This window comes from Mirounga angustirostris, unplaced genomic scaffold (assembly GCF_029215605.1).
Source record: "Mirounga angustirostris isolate CCGP_5_RB_7025 unplaced genomic scaffold, mMirAng1.0.hap1 SCAF_5, whole genome shotgun sequence".
Taxonomy (NCBI): Eukaryota; Metazoa; Chordata; class Mammalia; order Carnivora; family Phocidae; genus Mirounga; species Mirounga angustirostris.
This window is the reverse complement of record NW_026991713.1, coordinates 154,464,133-154,480,277: the sequence shown is the minus strand read 5'-3', so window position 1 is coordinate 154,480,277 and position 16,145 is coordinate 154,464,133. Positions and strand designations below refer to the sequence as shown.

Below are 16,145 nucleotides of genomic sequence, written 5' to 3'. Positions count from 1 at the left end.
AAGATGGCCTCAAAGCAAGGAATGAAGGTGGCCTCCACGATGAACACAGTCCTGCAGACCCATTTTAGACTTCCAAACCAGAGATATTCTATACCCTGCAATGAGCAGGATAGTCCTGCACAAGAAAAAACTGTTCTGCATCCTAAATACTTTCAAATATCCCACTGGATATTTACTAGATTAAAAAACTGGTTTATAATCAATCATCTGGGGCGCCTGGGTGGCTCAGTCGTTAAGCGTCTGCCTTCGGCTCAGGTCATGATCCCAGGGTCCTGTTCAGTGGGAAGCCTTCTTCTCCCTCTGTCCCTTCCCCTGCTTGTGTTCCCTCTCTCGCTGTGTCTCTCTCTGTCAAATAAATAAAATCTTAAAAAAATAAATAAATAAAAATAAAAAAAATTATAATCAATCATCTGAGCCCAGAATGTAGCTCCATTTAACATACAAATGCAGGCCGCGTTTTTTTTTTTATGATTTCAATATATATTGATTTTTCCAGGAAAGCAGCTACCATGTATGCCGAGAAAATAGTACTTTGTTTTATTCAGAACCTAAGAGTTTCTCACCATTTCAGAAAAATCCTGTCACCATGGACAGCATCACTTACAGTGAGTGAGTGACTGACGCATCATGTGTGATCCAGTCTGCCTTTTGTAGCCGTCATAATCATGGTGATTCTACGTATACGTACAAGTGAGTGACTACTCATATCTTCTAGTGTAATTTTACCTGACCTTTAAAAAATTAAATAAATATTACTTATGTTGTGAATGGTTTTCATTTTATTTCTCCCTTATGCTATAGTCCACTATATAAACAAGCCACTATATATATTTGAAATTACTGCACAGATAGATGTGATAGATTATTATGCTAATGGGCACCTAATTAACCATGCCTCCTAGGACCATGCCCCTTTGCAATGTGACCTTGCCACTTCTAGAGGGAGTCTGTTTCTCACCTACTTATGAGTTGCTGGCTTTGTGAATTGCTTTGACCAAAAGAATGTGGTAGAAGGGATGCTGTGGGGGTTCCTGAGCCTCAGACTTACACTTCTGCCTTTGCCCTCCTGGAAGGCTGCCCTGAAACCACCAGGCTGTAAAGGAGCAGGGCTGGCTTCCTAGAGGATGAGAGAGGCATGTGGAGGAGAACTGAAGCGCCTAGCCCACACCAGCACCCAGGCTCCAGCCCTGTGCATGAGGCCAGACGGGCCTCCCAGCCCTGCCCAGTCACCTGCTGAAAGCAGTCACCTGAGTGAGTCAAGGTGAGACCAAGAGATGAGTCAGCCCATAGAAATAATAAATCCTTGTTTTAAGCCGTGAAGTTTCCAGGTAGTTTATGATACAACAACACAGCAATCAGGTAATTGATAAATAGGTAATAAATATTATCTAAGCATTTCCTTTCAGGACATGAAGAGGGCTCTATAAAATGTGACAAGGGGGCATGGGGCCCAATAGGGTAGAGAACCACTGCTCTGATGAGTTCCCACTGCTCCTAAAATAAAACTCACACTCTTTACTGGTTTATATGATATGGCCGCTACAGAGCGACCTTGCCCACTTCACCTCCCATCTCATTCGCTTGCTCTGCTCCCTCCATACTGGCTTCCTTTTTGTCCCTGGAGTAGTGACTGAATTTGGCAGTATTGGGTCATCAGGAAAACTTAAGAGGAGTTGTACCTGAGGATTTCAGTGCCAAAGTGCCATAAGTTAAAAACAGAACAAATGGTAAAAAGATGGAGCTGAGTGACTTACCCAGTGTATCAGTGAAAATGAAAAAGAAAGAAAATCACCTAGATGGGGGAGCAAAGTTAAATATATGGGTGTGAAAATGTTACTTATTTATAGTTTCTATTTTTTATAGTTACAAAAGTAATTCACACTTATTTTCAAATATTCACAAAATTTTCAAAAATTACCAAAATACTTTGGAGCAAAGGCCTCCAAATTTTCACCTCTCACCCAGCTTACATGTTACTTTCCGCTTATCGGCTAATAGATTTAGATACTATCATTTACATTCATTTACCTTTGGTTTGGTCTCTGTAACCGCATATGTCAGTATACACACAGGAAATGACTGTACAGTATCTACTGTCAATTCACAGATGTAATTCCATCAACTATTTGTACAAAGTAATCATTTCCCATTCTTTATCTTTCACAGAGTATGTTTAACACAATATAAAATATTGCTAGCACCCAGCTAATGTCATGGCAAAACTAAAAGGTCCATTGACTTTCTTTATAGATGCCACCTACATCTCTGTGACCTTTCTTTTTTTTTTTTTTAAAGATTTTATTTATTTATTTTAGAGAGAGAGAGAACACACATGCGCGCGCACGAGTGGGGGGCGCAGAGGGAGAGGGAGAAGTAGACTCCCTGCTGAGCAGGGAGACTGACTCGGGGCTCGATCCCAGGACCCTGAGATCATGACCTGAGTCAAAGTCAGACACTTAAGCAACTGAGCCACCCAGGCACCCCTTCTCTGTGACCTTTTTATACGTAGTTGAAAACAACTATCTGGGGAAGGCTTAAATAAATCTATTTCACTTGTTAAATTCATCTCAGGAAATGCACAGGGTCTTCATTTAATCTTAAGGCTGAGATAATTCATGGGAATCATTCCTTTAAGGTTTAGTCTTCCAGTTGTAATCTCCTCCAAAAATTAAGGACTAGAGAAATATCTGCTTGTTAAATAAGCTGAATTTTATTCTGAGCATTTAAAAGATTAAAATATCTAATGATGAACAAACCATTTGTTTAGTGTCTTTATGAAATTCACCAGAGTTCCATTCATAATATTTAAAATGACATGTATAAAGGAATTGAATTATGAATTAATCGAAATCAAAATCATCAAGCTTACACAGCTTGTCTGGGGCAGAGTCAGGTTGGAAGCAAAGTCTGCCTGATTCTGGAGGCTCAGTTCTGAACCACTGGACCATGTACCATAGACTGCCTCATTCGTGTGTGTGTGCGTGTGTGTGTCTAATTGGCCAAATGCTCTATGGCATAGCAATGAGGTGCCGCTCATTATTCTCCCTGCCCCCCTTCTGCTTTATTCCCTCCAGTTTTCCTCAGAGTGTCATGGTACTCGTGGGACAATCTAAATAAAAGATTCTGCCCCACGAGGCCTGCATGAGGGCCTGGTCTGGGTGACTGCCCCAGATCTGCCTCACTTCTCACTCCTTTTCTCCACAGCTTCCAGACCCGTTTTTCATATCAGAATGTGCCCTGTGCTTGTGGCAAGCCACTGGACTGACCACCAGCGTGGTCTGGTGTCAAACTCCTAGACTCAGGAAGCAGAGTACTGCTCGGCTTGAATCTTGGCTCTACCACTTACTAGCTGTTCCCTTGAGCTTGTTGGTTAACCTTGGCACTGCAGGGTCCCCATCCATAAGACTGAAATAAGAGCACCCACATCAGAGGGTTGCTGGGAAGATGAAATGAGTTTCTGCAGATCAAATGTTTAGAACAATGTAAGGGCCCTAAAGTGCTAGAAACTGCTATTCTTCAATTCCAGCTTCTTGCTCAACTCTCTGGCTCTCCATCTGTTAGGAGGCCGCTTCAGTTTTAGAGGGCTGGCTCCTTACTCAGCTCTAGCTCTAGGGGAAGCCACTCTACAGTTTACGTTCCTCCAGAGGCAGTAAATGGAGACACTGCAGGTACAGTTAGTAAATTAGCTCTTGCGTGTAATAGCTAGGGCAAACTGACAAGTGCTCCCATAACTTAACTGCTATCTTAAAAATTGGCCCTGACTTTTGAGGAACCATATTCATTCATCCAACAAATATTTAGTAGGTCCCTACCACGTCCCAGGCGCTGCTGGAGCTACATCATAGAACAAAACAGAAAATAACGAAAGCAAGGAAACCTAACTATAAGTCAGGATTTTAAGGGCAAAATACAAATCAGCAATTATTTCTTGAGTGACCTAATATAAATGCTGTTTCAATATATAATTTGAATGGCCCCAATAAACAATGAATCCTGCTGCTGTTTAAGAGTCATTCGGATGCGAGTTCAGTTGTGGGTGACAGATAAGAATGCTCCAGTTATGTAATTTTGGCTGGAGGCTGGTTATCATTCAGTTTAAGCATCTATTCCCACTGACAGGATGTGAGGAACAGCTGAATTGAGAAAATGCAAATCTGTTGCGCAGATCTGGGTAAGAGAAGCTCTACTTGGGTCTGACAAATGTTGCTGTAATTTTCAAGCCTTCAAAAATAACCCACAAAAGACTACATGACCAGGGGGTGAAAAAGGAGGGAATTAGATTTAATTAAGAAATCCTAAATCAGGGGCGCCTGGGTGGCTCAGTCGGTTAAGCGACTGCCTTCGGCTCAGGTCATGATCCTGGAGTCCCGGGATCGAGTCCCGCATCGGGCTCCCTGCTCGGCGGGGGGTCTACTTCTCCCTCTAACCCTCTTCCCTCTAGTGCTCTCTGTCTCTCATTCTCTCTCAAATAAATAAATAAAATCTTAAAAAAAAAAAAGAAAGAAATCCTAAATCAGGAAATGAAAGAAGCTAATGGTAATCCACCCATCTTGCATATCTGTAGTATTCAAATTACTGAGCTTTGGGGCAAAGCCTGAGGGAAGGCTGGGTAGGACGCTAACCTTCCTTGGTGCCTGCGAACCTCATTAAATGCTTCCCCTCATCCTCCTGGTAACAGGAGCACCTCTGCCATCCCCCGCCTCCTTTTTTTTTCTGCCATCCCTTTAATAGCGGAGGAAACAGGCTCACAGATCACTTAGGGTCCTACCACAAGGAAGCAGTTGAGCAGGATTTTGGACTCCAGTGTGTCTGGCTGCCTTGAAAGTTTATCAGTTTTTGCAAGCTAACAGTTTTAAGAACCTACATTTTCTACATTCCTTGATCATTCATTACAACATTTAAACTTTAATGCTCCATTCAAACACCCTGCAGCATTTTATGTTTAGACTGGTTTCATTTAGTCCCAGAGGCAGCTCATCTGCAGGACGTCAAAGATGAAATATGAGTTGGCACAAGGATGCCTCATTAATCTCTAATACAAATAGAAATATCTCTGATTCTTTAAAAGCACTTTATCATTGCCTGGAGGCTGGAAACCATTTCTAGCCCCCTCATTACAAAATTATTTATGGGCAAACAGTAGAGATATAACCTTCGATGTAAAATCTTAATTACTGCCCTTTTAGCTGATTTTTGTGTCTTGTGAAAGGGTATAAATTAGAAGAGTAACAGCTGAAGAAATTAGAACAAAGTCTGCACAGTTGAATATAGCTGTGTTAAGGTCTAGACGTGCATTCACAGCACCTAGATCCACTCCTGTTGTTTCCCCACATCCATTCTTATTTCAGAGAACAGATACAAAGGGAGAAAAAAAAAAAAAAAAACCTTCAGCTACCAAAGGCTTTACTGCTTATTTGTGGTTTTCTTGAGGACAAGGCCATAGCTGGTCCTCTCTGTGTCCCTCCCTAGGGTATGGCCCGGTCATCAGCACATAGTAGGATTTAATAAATATTTGTTGAACAGAACTGAATTTGGGTGACTTAATCTGTCTACAGATATTCTTTACGCATATTCAAACACAGGTTATTTCCACTGTGCTCCTTTCATTGTTTAATCATTGTGTGCCATTCTTTGTTCAATCTAATAAAAGGTGCAGCACACTGAATATACTTTGGCCAACAGCAAGATTAAAAAGAAAGATCCCTGAAATGTGACTTGCAGGACGGTCTGGTCTCCCTCATTTAATAGCAGGACCTGAAGCCAGAGAGATAAAGCCACCTGACCTCAGCAGGGTCAGGCTAGGGGCTCTGTTCTCTGGCCCCTGGCCTCACTTCCACCCTGCTGCACCTTGCACCTCTTAGCACCACACAGTGGAGGGGAAGGTCAATTATGAATGGGGGACGGACATTAAGCCCTCAGGAGAAGCCAAATGAGCAAATGAAAAAATTATAAGTGGAAACAGTTCAGATTTTATAACCTACGGCAAGTAACAAAACTGTTCTTCAAAAAACAGATATGGATTTAAAAAAATCGGTATTTCCTGGAGCTATTTAGAGGACAGCTTCCAACTTCCATTGTTTGGGAGGGATGAAGTTAGGATTATCTAGGTTATGGGTGTCTCCTCAGTATGTAAAAGCACCATCCGGGCAGTATGCACCTCTTCTCAGAGAGAGACTCTGCTGAGGGGCAAGGAAATAGTTGATACAATTAGCTGTGAATGCTCTAAAGACTCTGGGATGTGGCAGCTGACTGAGGTTTGCACTGTAGTTAAATTGCACTGCCAATTTTTTAAGTATCATTTTGAATCATAACCTGGATCTGAATCCTAACTCTGCAAATTCATCTTGATCACTTTTTTTTTTTAAGATTTTATTTATTTATTTGAGAGAGAGAGAATGAGAGAGAGCACATGAGAGGGGGGAGGGTCAGAGGGAGAAGCAGACTCCCTGCCGAGCAGGGAGCCCAACGCGGGACTCGATCCAGGGACTCCAGGACCTGAGCCGAAGGCAGTCGCTTAACCAACTGAGCCACCCAGGCGCCCTTGATCACTTTTCTAAATCTCTTTGTTCTTCTGTTTCCTCATCTGTAAAATGCAGAGGACAATAACAGAAGGAATCTCATAGGGCTGTTGGAAGGGCTGAATGAAATAATGAATGGTCAAGCATTCAGCAAAGCACCTGGCACAGAGTAAGCTCTCGGCCAATATTAAATATTGTTGCTATTTTACTCTCTTCATGTGGGCCATTCAAAATTCTAGTTTCTCAAAACTGTGCAGGGAACACACACACCCCAAAGTATCCTGTCAACTGTAGAAAAGAGGGAGCCTCCACATAGGTATTTACGGGAGGGTGAGCCAGGATTGGAACTCCATTCACACAGAAAACTGGCTGCAGTGTGACCATGACTAATGCTCAGCGAGCACTCACTGTGGGCCAGGCCTCTCCTGAAGCAAGCTACATGCATAATATTGAGCATGAAGTGGAGTATGGAGAGGCCAGAGGTGGGAAGATCAATCCAGAGTCAGATAAAATATAAGGAGAGCTTTAATCCGCACACACAGTCAATGGGAGCCAATAAACCTGGTAGATGCCAATTACCCAGGAGAAGGGCAGGCAGGGAGGCCAAGAAGGCAGAAAACCTCTCTAGAGCCAAGCAGTCAGACAGATGGCGGTGCATGTGTGTGCACAACTAGATGTCATGGCTGGAGATGAGTGAGCAAAACAGAGCTTTCCCTCCCAAAGGGATTGTTTTGAGAACGACCACTTGATGGTACTGAGATAATGAGGTACCATCTGATAAAAATGAATTACTGAGCATTTAGAAATAAACCCCACAGAGCAACTGACCTCAAAACATTTTTCTTTCTTTGCTTGGTGAAGCAGGCTAGCCATTCCAGGAAGCAGAACTGGAAAGATGTATGTTTCCAAATATTCCTTGGGGGAACCTAAATCAAGCCAAAAAAAAAAATCCCACTGAAAATCCCAAATGGCCCAGATGAATCTGGGAGAAATGTTTGTTTCTGAACCAAAAAAAGATACTGTCCATGAAATAACATGACCTTAAATGTTGCATTTTACTCCAGACTGCTGAGTTAGGCTGTATTATTAAACAAACTTAAAATATCTTTGAGCCTTTGTGGGCTGGCGAGGATGTAGAGGGGTCCTGCACTGGGCCAGGGCCACAGGCACAGCAAGGAGGCCAGTGTGGCTGGAGGGAAAATAAGCAAGGGAAATATGGTAGCAATGAGGCCAGAGAGGAACAAGGTGGGGGTACAATGGATTGTACCACAGTAATGGTGGTGGTGGGTGCCAAGGCCCAAAGCACACTAGCAGAGAGAACAGAACAAAGCGGTAGGAGAGGTCTGGCACAGGAAAGGCCAGAGGAACTGGGCCCAGGGAGAAGATGGAGAAAGTCTATACCTCTGACTTCAACCCACAATGCAGGGCAGCGTGATACTTTCATCCACTTTTTACATTCTCCCCTTTGATTTTAATGTAGAATCAAGGTATGCTTGCTGTTATTTATTATTTTTATTATATTTCAACCTTAAAGACAAACCAGTGGGATAAAGGTACTTCTCTTAAAAATAAAAATTAAGGGGTGCCTGACTGACTCAGGGTTGTTAGTTTAAGCACCATGTTGGGCATGGAGGCTACTTAAAAATGTTTAAAAAGAGGGCGCCTGGGTGGCTCAGTTGGTTAAGCGACTGCCTTCGGCTCAGGTCATGATCCTGGAGTCCTGGGATCGAGTCCCACATCAGGCTCCCTGCTTGGCGGGGAGTCTTCTTCTCCCTCTCACCCTCCCCTCCTCATGCTCTCTCTCTCATTCTCTCACTCTCTCAAATAAATAAATAAAATCTTTTTTAAAAAATGTTTAAAAAGATAAAATTCTGATATATATTTAAAAAATAAAAAATAGGGGCGCCTGGGTGGCTCAGTCGTTAAGCGTCTGCCTTCGGCTCGGGTCATGATCCCCGTGTCCTGGGATCAAGCCCCGCATCAGGCTCCCTGCTCGGCGGGAAGCCTGCTTCTCCCTCTCTCACTCCCCCTGCTTGTGTTCCTGCTCTGGCTCTCTCTTTCTGTCAAATAAATAAAATCTTTAAAAATATAAAATTAAAAATTAAAAAATTAAAATTAAAATAAGAACATATTCTTTCGTATTTTTGTGGTCTCCCTGAGGTCTGTCCATCCCAACCCCATCCTCTGGTTTTGCAATGTTACAAGCCCCAAATTATAAAAGACAAAAATCTCACTTCCTTACTTACATGTTTTTGGATCGACTGTTTCCAACTTAACTTGAGGACAGGGTACATGCGAGTCCATGGTCAAATGAGGAACTGAATAAAGGTGCTCTGTATTGAAGCCATGGAGAACCGTTTCCTCTAATGGTGAAACCTGATGGGGGGTTTGGGGAGAAAATCAATTCATATAAATAGCTTAAATAACTATATTTTCCTGTATAACCTAACAAAGGATAAAATTCTGTATTAACTTCAGGTTCAAGGGGCATAACGAGTACAAATCTTTGTCCCTCTTCCTTTCTGAGACACCTATAAATGACAATCAAGGAATAAAACCCTAATAGAGAAAAGAACAGGAGGACCATTAGTGGATGAAAGATTTGACATTTCCAAAAGAAACAGGGATGAAGCAAATGGTCAAATAAGAGAGGTAATGGCAGCCCAGGATCCACAGGAAGAAACTGTCCCAGGGGATGGGAGTCCCTATTCCCATCAAAACTCCAAAAGGCTTTGATTCTTAGGGGTTCAAGTCCTCAGAGGATGGGAATGAGAAAGGGAATGATAAACAGGCGGGATTAAGTGAAAGTCTGACTGGGGCTCCACTGGCCTGCTGTCTACATTGCCCCTTCTCCTGCTTCCGCCCCTTTCAATATACATAAAGCTCCATTCCCACCAGCATTTTATATCCAGGTCTCCCTCCTTCCCAATGATTCCAGTGATTTCCAATGACTCCAAGGATTGGCCAAGCTGGTAGTCAAAAGGGAAAAAAAAAAGCTCACCATTGATTTGGAGGCTCTCTGCCTGCAACCCTGAAGCAAAAGTCTTCCAGTAGACAAGCACTCCCCACAAGCTCCTAGTCAATGTTTCTACTCATAGAAGAGACTCATCCAGAAAACAAACCCACACGTACAATAGAAGAAAATCATACCAGCTACGTAGAAAAATCCACTCAGATGCCCATTTTAAATTTTGAATAAATAACAAAATTCTCTACACAGATAAAGAACATCAACAGCATAAAAGACAGAGATCAGGATCTACAAAGAACAACTGACTGGAAGAAGCACCAACAATTCAGGGAAGGCAACTGTAATTGGTATCTGTGGAGAAATTTGAGAAAGCATTAAATCCACAGAGCAAGAACAGGACGCTATTAAAAAAAGAACAATCATAGGCCAAGAAATTTCTTAGACACAGAATCTCTACTAGTGGCAGTTGCAATAAGCTACTGCCAAGTATAGAGACTTAGGTTTGGGTCCTATCCCTGTGACCCTGCTCAATAACCCCACTCTCTCAGAGCCCTGCTCTTTTATTTTAAACTCCATTAAGCCCCTATTTTACTCCAAGCATACTGCCTGAGGGCCCCCCTTCCTGGCTGCCTTGTCCTTGGCCCTCTTAGTACAGTCTTTTTTATCTTACCCACACTGGCATGCATACAGAAACATGCTCTATCCCCAACTGTCCCCAACATGGACATGTGTTGACTCCTTTGTAAAGACCTTTCTCATCCAGGATCTCATTTGAGCCCCACAGAGGTCCTGTGAGTTAGTCAAGGATTATCTGTTCCATTTAACAGAAGTGGAAACTAAGGCTCAGAGAGGTTATATGATGCCCTTTAAGTCGCACCATTAGTAGTAGAGCTAGGGCTGGCCCCAATTTCTGGTTCTAATTCCAGTGCCTTCCCTTTCCCACCTCCCAAACTCATGACGTCAGCACCATTCTCATATAAGAGCCTTTCATTTAAGTTGGGGTCTGGGCGATACTCACAGTAATCATAGCTTCTTGTTTGACTTTATATCCCTCTGGAAAGGGAGGCAGCTCAGCTTCATACTCTAAAGGGAGCAGGAAAAAAATCCTCAATTCCACACTTCATTGCAGTTTGTGATGCGATTTCCTTTCCTCTGAATAAAACATCCTTAAATTTTATTTTGGTTGATGGTTTATAGAAGTAAAAACAACTGGCTACTATAGGTTAATAACTCCTGTGAACCACCTTACTTAAAATGGATAAGAGATAATTGTTCTCTTGTATGACAGACTCAAGGCTTTATGTAAGAGTTTGAGACTCTTTGGCTGAGAAGGTACAACTTTAGATTTTGCCTCCATTATGATAACTAAGGGGAGATACCAGCAGCTACAGAGAGGAGGGGAGAAAAGAAAGAAGAGGAGCACATGATGGGAGGGCAGAATAAAAGTGACAGAGAGATGAGCTGTCTCTTGACGTCATGAGGATGAGCATGAAGGTAGGATGGCCTGATTGGGGTTTGCATCTGGAAGAGCAACCCCATAAAGACCTTGCTACTCAAAGTATGCCCAAGAACCAGCAGCACTGGCATCTCTGGGGAGTTAGAAATGCAAAACCTCAAACCCACCCAGACCTGCTGAATTTGAACCTGCATTTTAACGAGATCCCAGGTGACTTGTAGGCACAAGTGGGAGTAGTTCTGCTGTCAACTCCGGGAGCTTGCTACCCTGGCTGCACGCAAAAATCACTGTGGAGCTTTTTGAAAATACCAAAGCCTGGCCCAACTCCAGAAATTCTGATTCAATGGGTCTAGGGTGGAGGCCTGGGAATCAGTATTTTTAAAGCTTTCCAGCTGATTCTAATGTGCAGTGAGTTGGAGAATGATTGCCAGGTTTCAAGGCTGTTCACAGTCAACCTGTTGGAGAGCCTAACGCAAAGAACAGTCCATACAAGTTCTGCAGGGTCACAAGAACTATTGCTCAGAGAGGGACAGAAATGCTCATGGGCTATCTTAGTTACATCCCTAAAAGAGAGTGGTAAAAATATTTCTGGAAAAGCCAATGTTTTAAAGGCAAATGCATAGCTACTTTGCAGCAATGAGGAAAAACAGTTTTGGGGCAAGATGGTATGGATGGAATGAATAAAATTGTATTGGACCTATGTTTTGTTCTACTACCTGGTTCCCTGTCAGTGAAACATCTCTTGGCTTTTTTTTTTTAACCCCTAGTTATCATGCTGGGGACCAGTATGTCAGGCTGTAGGTTGCAAGCAGTCTTGATTCCCAGTACCAGCTATATTCGTTTTTAATGCTATGTAACAAATTACCACGAACTTAGCAACATAAAACAATACAAATTTATTATTTCACAGTTCCTGTAGGTCAGGAGTCCAGGTATGGGATCAGGCTCAAATCAAGGTGTTGGCCATTCATGGCTGTGATCTCATCTGAGGGTTGGGTCCTCTTCTAAGATCATTGGTTGTTGGCAGGATTTAGTTTCTTGTGGCTGTAAGTCTGAAATCCCCATTTTCTTTTTGTTGGTGGGATTCTCAGCTCCTAGAGGCCACCCTCAGGTCCTGTCAAGGACAGTTCACACATTGTTATTTGCTACTTCAAGGCGAACAGGAGTCTCTTCTGCTTTAATGACGTTGACTTAAGGGCTCACCTGATTAGGTCAGGGCCACCTACTGTGATCTTCCTAAGTTCAAAGTCAACTGATGACAAACTTCACTTACATCTGGAAGATCCCTTGGTGGCAACGCCTAGATTTGTGTTTGACTGAATAACTAGGAGGTGTGTGCAGTGCGGAGTGGGAATCCTTGGAGCCAACTTAGAATTCCACCCACTGTAACAGCTTGAGCGCTACCACTTTGCTTTCCTCCCAAGCAAGCATGTAAATTCACTCTTCTTCCCCAAACACTTTGAGAAACACCAACAGGGTGTGAAAACTGTTTATTCAGATTCAGGATATATACATTTAGAGCTTTGTCCGATTACAAAAGCAACACACGCTATTATGAGGAAATTCCAAATAATACCGACTTGTCTTATGTAAAGAGTGTAAGTCACATCCAATCCCATTATACCCCACAACCACTGTATTTTCAACATATTTACTAACACATGTATGTAATACACAAATACATTTATTTACTTTAGATCTTCCAGACCATGTCAAATCTTCTAACTATAGAACCTCATAGCACAGTCCTTTTTCTTCACAATTCTTATCAGTTTTATCCTTATTTGAAATTTGTAAAAATTAATGACTGTGTGTTTTGCGAGGGAAATTGTCTGGGTCTGTTTATGCTCACCATCATATTCCCAAAGAATACTTGCTGAATGGATGAACAAAATGACGAACACTTTGACAAGTTACTTTTGATCCTTTATCTATTCATTTGTTCACACTTAGTGAGAGCGTACTATGTGCCAAGAACCATTTTAGGTGTTGAGTCTTGGACATCTTTCAAGGTTGCTACATATATGATATGCCACAATTATTTAACCAGTGTACTTGGTGTCTAGGTTGTTTCCAATTTTTCATTATTACAAACAATGCTGCTAGGAGCATCACTATATACACATCATCAATTGGAAAGGAGGTATTTTTATAGAATTAATTCTTAGATGTGGAATTGTTCTGTTAAAGGAAAAAATAGTTTAAAATTTCAGCCAAATTGCCAAATATTCCTTTAAAAAGTTTACAACGATTTATACTCCTAATAGTAAGACTGTCTGTTTCTCCAGGGTATTACCAATCTTATCTATATTTAAAATGATATGTTGCTTTTATTTGCATTTCTTTGTTATTTATATTTTTTCTACTTAGATTTTTTCCAAGTAGATCTCTTAAGAGTCCACTTAAATTTGATGGAAAAGATACAAACTTTTTCATCATATGACCGCAAAAGATATACAGTTGAAATGATTATGCAGAAGTACAGGAAAATAATATTATCTTCAGGACAATATGATGTGTTTATGATTTCAAGCCTCTATAATGTTTGAGTATCTGGCATATTTGAGAACTTGTCGCTTTTGCCTTGTGATTTCAATTTAAAATATGTAATTGATTACAGACCGATGCTTTTCACATTGAAAACCATATGAGCTTGTATGAATTTGATTAAGTTTGTAGAGTATTGAACTCATTAAAATAACTTGATTTACCATAGTTTGACTCATTCAATTTTTTTTTTAAGATTATTTATTTATTTGACAGAGAGACAGCAAGAGAGGGAACACAAGCAGGGGGAGTGGGAGAGAGAGAAGCAGGCTTCCCGCTGAGCAGGGAGCCCGATGTGATGCGGGGCTCGATCCCAGGACTCTGGGATCATGACCTGAGCTGAGGGCAGAGGCCCAACGACTGAGCCGCCCAGAAGCTTTAACAACTGAGCCGCTCAGGCGCCCCTGATTCATTCAATTTCTGAGAGCTGCTTCAGTGCTTAGGAAATTTGCTTGTCTGTTTAGCATTAGAAATGCTTAAGAAAACCAGGTATACTAAATTTATAAATGTTTATAATTTTTTAGTTATCGAAGCTTGTAAACCGGGTTAATCAATTAGGGGAATTTAGTGTTACATGCACATTCAGTGAATACTAAGAACAAGTGAAAGTGGTTACTCATTTTATACAACAAAGGCAATATTCTGCAAGAGGCAGAGCAGAAAGAGCTTATAACCCCACTGACAGAGTAGAGCCTTTCTGCCAAAATTGGAACCTGTCCCTTCTATGTTCCTAAGGATATGAGATAGTGAAATGTCCTTTTTGCTCAGGCCACTATTAGACTGTCTCTGATTTGCTGCTGAACATGTTCCTAACTGAAACAGCAATTAAAATACAATGTTTACGGCGCCTGGGTGGCTCAGTTGGTTAAGCGACTGCCTTCGGCTCAGGTCATGATCCTGGAGTCCCTGGATGGAGTCCCGCATCGGGCTCCCTGCTCGGCAGGGAGCCTGCTTCTGCCTCTGACCCTCCCCCCTCTCATGTGCTCTCTCTCTCTCATTCTCTCTGTCTCAAATAAATAAATAAATAAAATCTTTTAAAAAAAAAAAAAACAATGTTTAGGGCACCTGGGTGGCTCAGTGGGTTAAGTGTCTGCCTTCGGCTCTGGTCATGATCCTAGCATCCTGGGATCGAGTCCCGCATGGGGTTCCCTGCTCATCAGGGAACCTGCTTCTCTCCCTGCCCCTCCCCCCCGGCTTGTTCTTTTTCTCTCTCTCAAAAATAAATAAATAAAAATACTTTAAAAAAAAAATACAATGTTTACCAACAGGGGCCTATTGGAAAGGGATGGATCAGGAAGGTGAAGAGGCGGGAGTGAATCTAACGAACACCTAGCCAGCATACACTACAGCGAGGGGTTGTACTAGATGCTGGACGGATAGATGCCTAGTGCAGAGGAGCTTATGTTCTGGTGAGGGGATGAACAGTAATCCGGTGCCTCTGAGATGTGGACATGCTGCTGGAGAGGGCTAATGCCCAATGGTCTCTCAGTGCAGTGAGGAGACAGGGCTTCAAAATCAGTGCGAGGAACGAAAGAAGCCTTTCTAGAAGGGGGGGCCACTTAGGCTATGTCTTGAAAGACAAAGATGAGAAGGCAGAGATGTCCCAGTAAGAGGCAAAGCCTGGGCAAGGCATGGAGGAGTAGAACAGTATGGCGCATTGGAGGAATTAGTTCTTGTGGCTAAAAGGATACAGTACAGGACAGTAGCACTGTTCTTTGTACCTCACCTGGAGAGCTTATTTAAAATGCAGAGCTTAAGGACTCACTCCCAAGAGGTCCAACTCATCAGGTCCAGGACAGAGCACAGGAATCTGCATTTTAACAAGCAATCCAGATTTTGATGCGGGTGCCCCCGGGCTACACTTTGAAGCATGCTGTATGTTGTGTAAGGGCTTGGATTTGAGTGACACACACATCTGAGTTCAAGCCTGGTTCTGTCACTTACTTTGGGAAAGTTTCCTTAACTCTCTCTGCCTCAATTTCCTCCATTTTGCCTGTACAACAGGGAAAACCCTCACTGCGATGCTATGAGGTTTAAATGAGAGGAAAAGCATCTAGCACAGTGTCTGGCAAATAGAGCAGTTCAATACATGTTGCCATTAGTATGGTTTGAGCAAATGGTAGGTGCTGAACCTAAAAAAAAAAAAAAAAAAGACAGGAACCAGATCATTAAGGGGCTTAGGTCTTAAGCTAAAGAGTTTGTTTACCATGAAAGCTATGAAAATCATTGTAGGTCAAGGCACGATGTGATCAGATTTGAATTTTAGAGAGGGTCCTGTGGAAGAGGGTCTGACAGGGGCCTTCGGCATTTAAAAAGCTACAGCACAATCCAAACAGGATGTGGTAAGGGCCTGACCTAAAGCAGGAGCCATGACAACTAGGGGCTGAGGAGCTGGGGCTTATAAATGTTAAGCAGGTATAATCCGTAGGGATTGGAGAAATGTATGTAGGGATCATGAAAAGTGAACGGGAGGGGCGCCTGCGTGGCTCAGTTGGTTAAGCGACTGCCTTCGGCTCAGGTCATGATCCTGGAGTCCCGGGATCGAGTCCCGCATCGGGCTCCCTGCTCAGCGGGGAGTCTGCCTCTCCCTCTGACTCTCCCCCTCTCATGCTCTATCACTATCTCTCTCAATAAATAAATAAAAATCTTAAAA

At 42.4% G+C, this 16,145-nt stretch overlaps 1 protein-coding gene across 5 annotated transcripts in view; it reads right to left on the bottom strand.

Annotated features, from left to right (window-relative positions):
- IQCK (IQ motif containing K) overlaps positions 1–16,145 on the bottom strand; it is a 129,131-nt gene that overhangs the window by 109,413 nt on the left and 3,573 nt on the right. For 3 of the 5 annotated variants that reach the window (XM_045875086.3, XM_064592611.1, XM_054507533.2), the window contains exons 2-4: positions 10,508–10,572; positions 8,765–8,894; positions 7,347–7,444 (exon numbers count right to left, since the gene is read on the bottom strand). In XM_045875086.3, coding sequence (XP_045731042.1) covers positions 7,347–7,444; positions 8,765–8,894; positions 10,508–10,572 — 293 coding nt within the window. Of the gene's footprint in view, positions 1–1,754; positions 1,793–7,346; positions 7,445–8,764; positions 8,895–10,507; positions 10,573–16,145 lie in introns of all 5 variants that reach the window. The other 2 variants (XM_064592612.1, XM_064592613.1) reach the window with 1 other exon arrangement.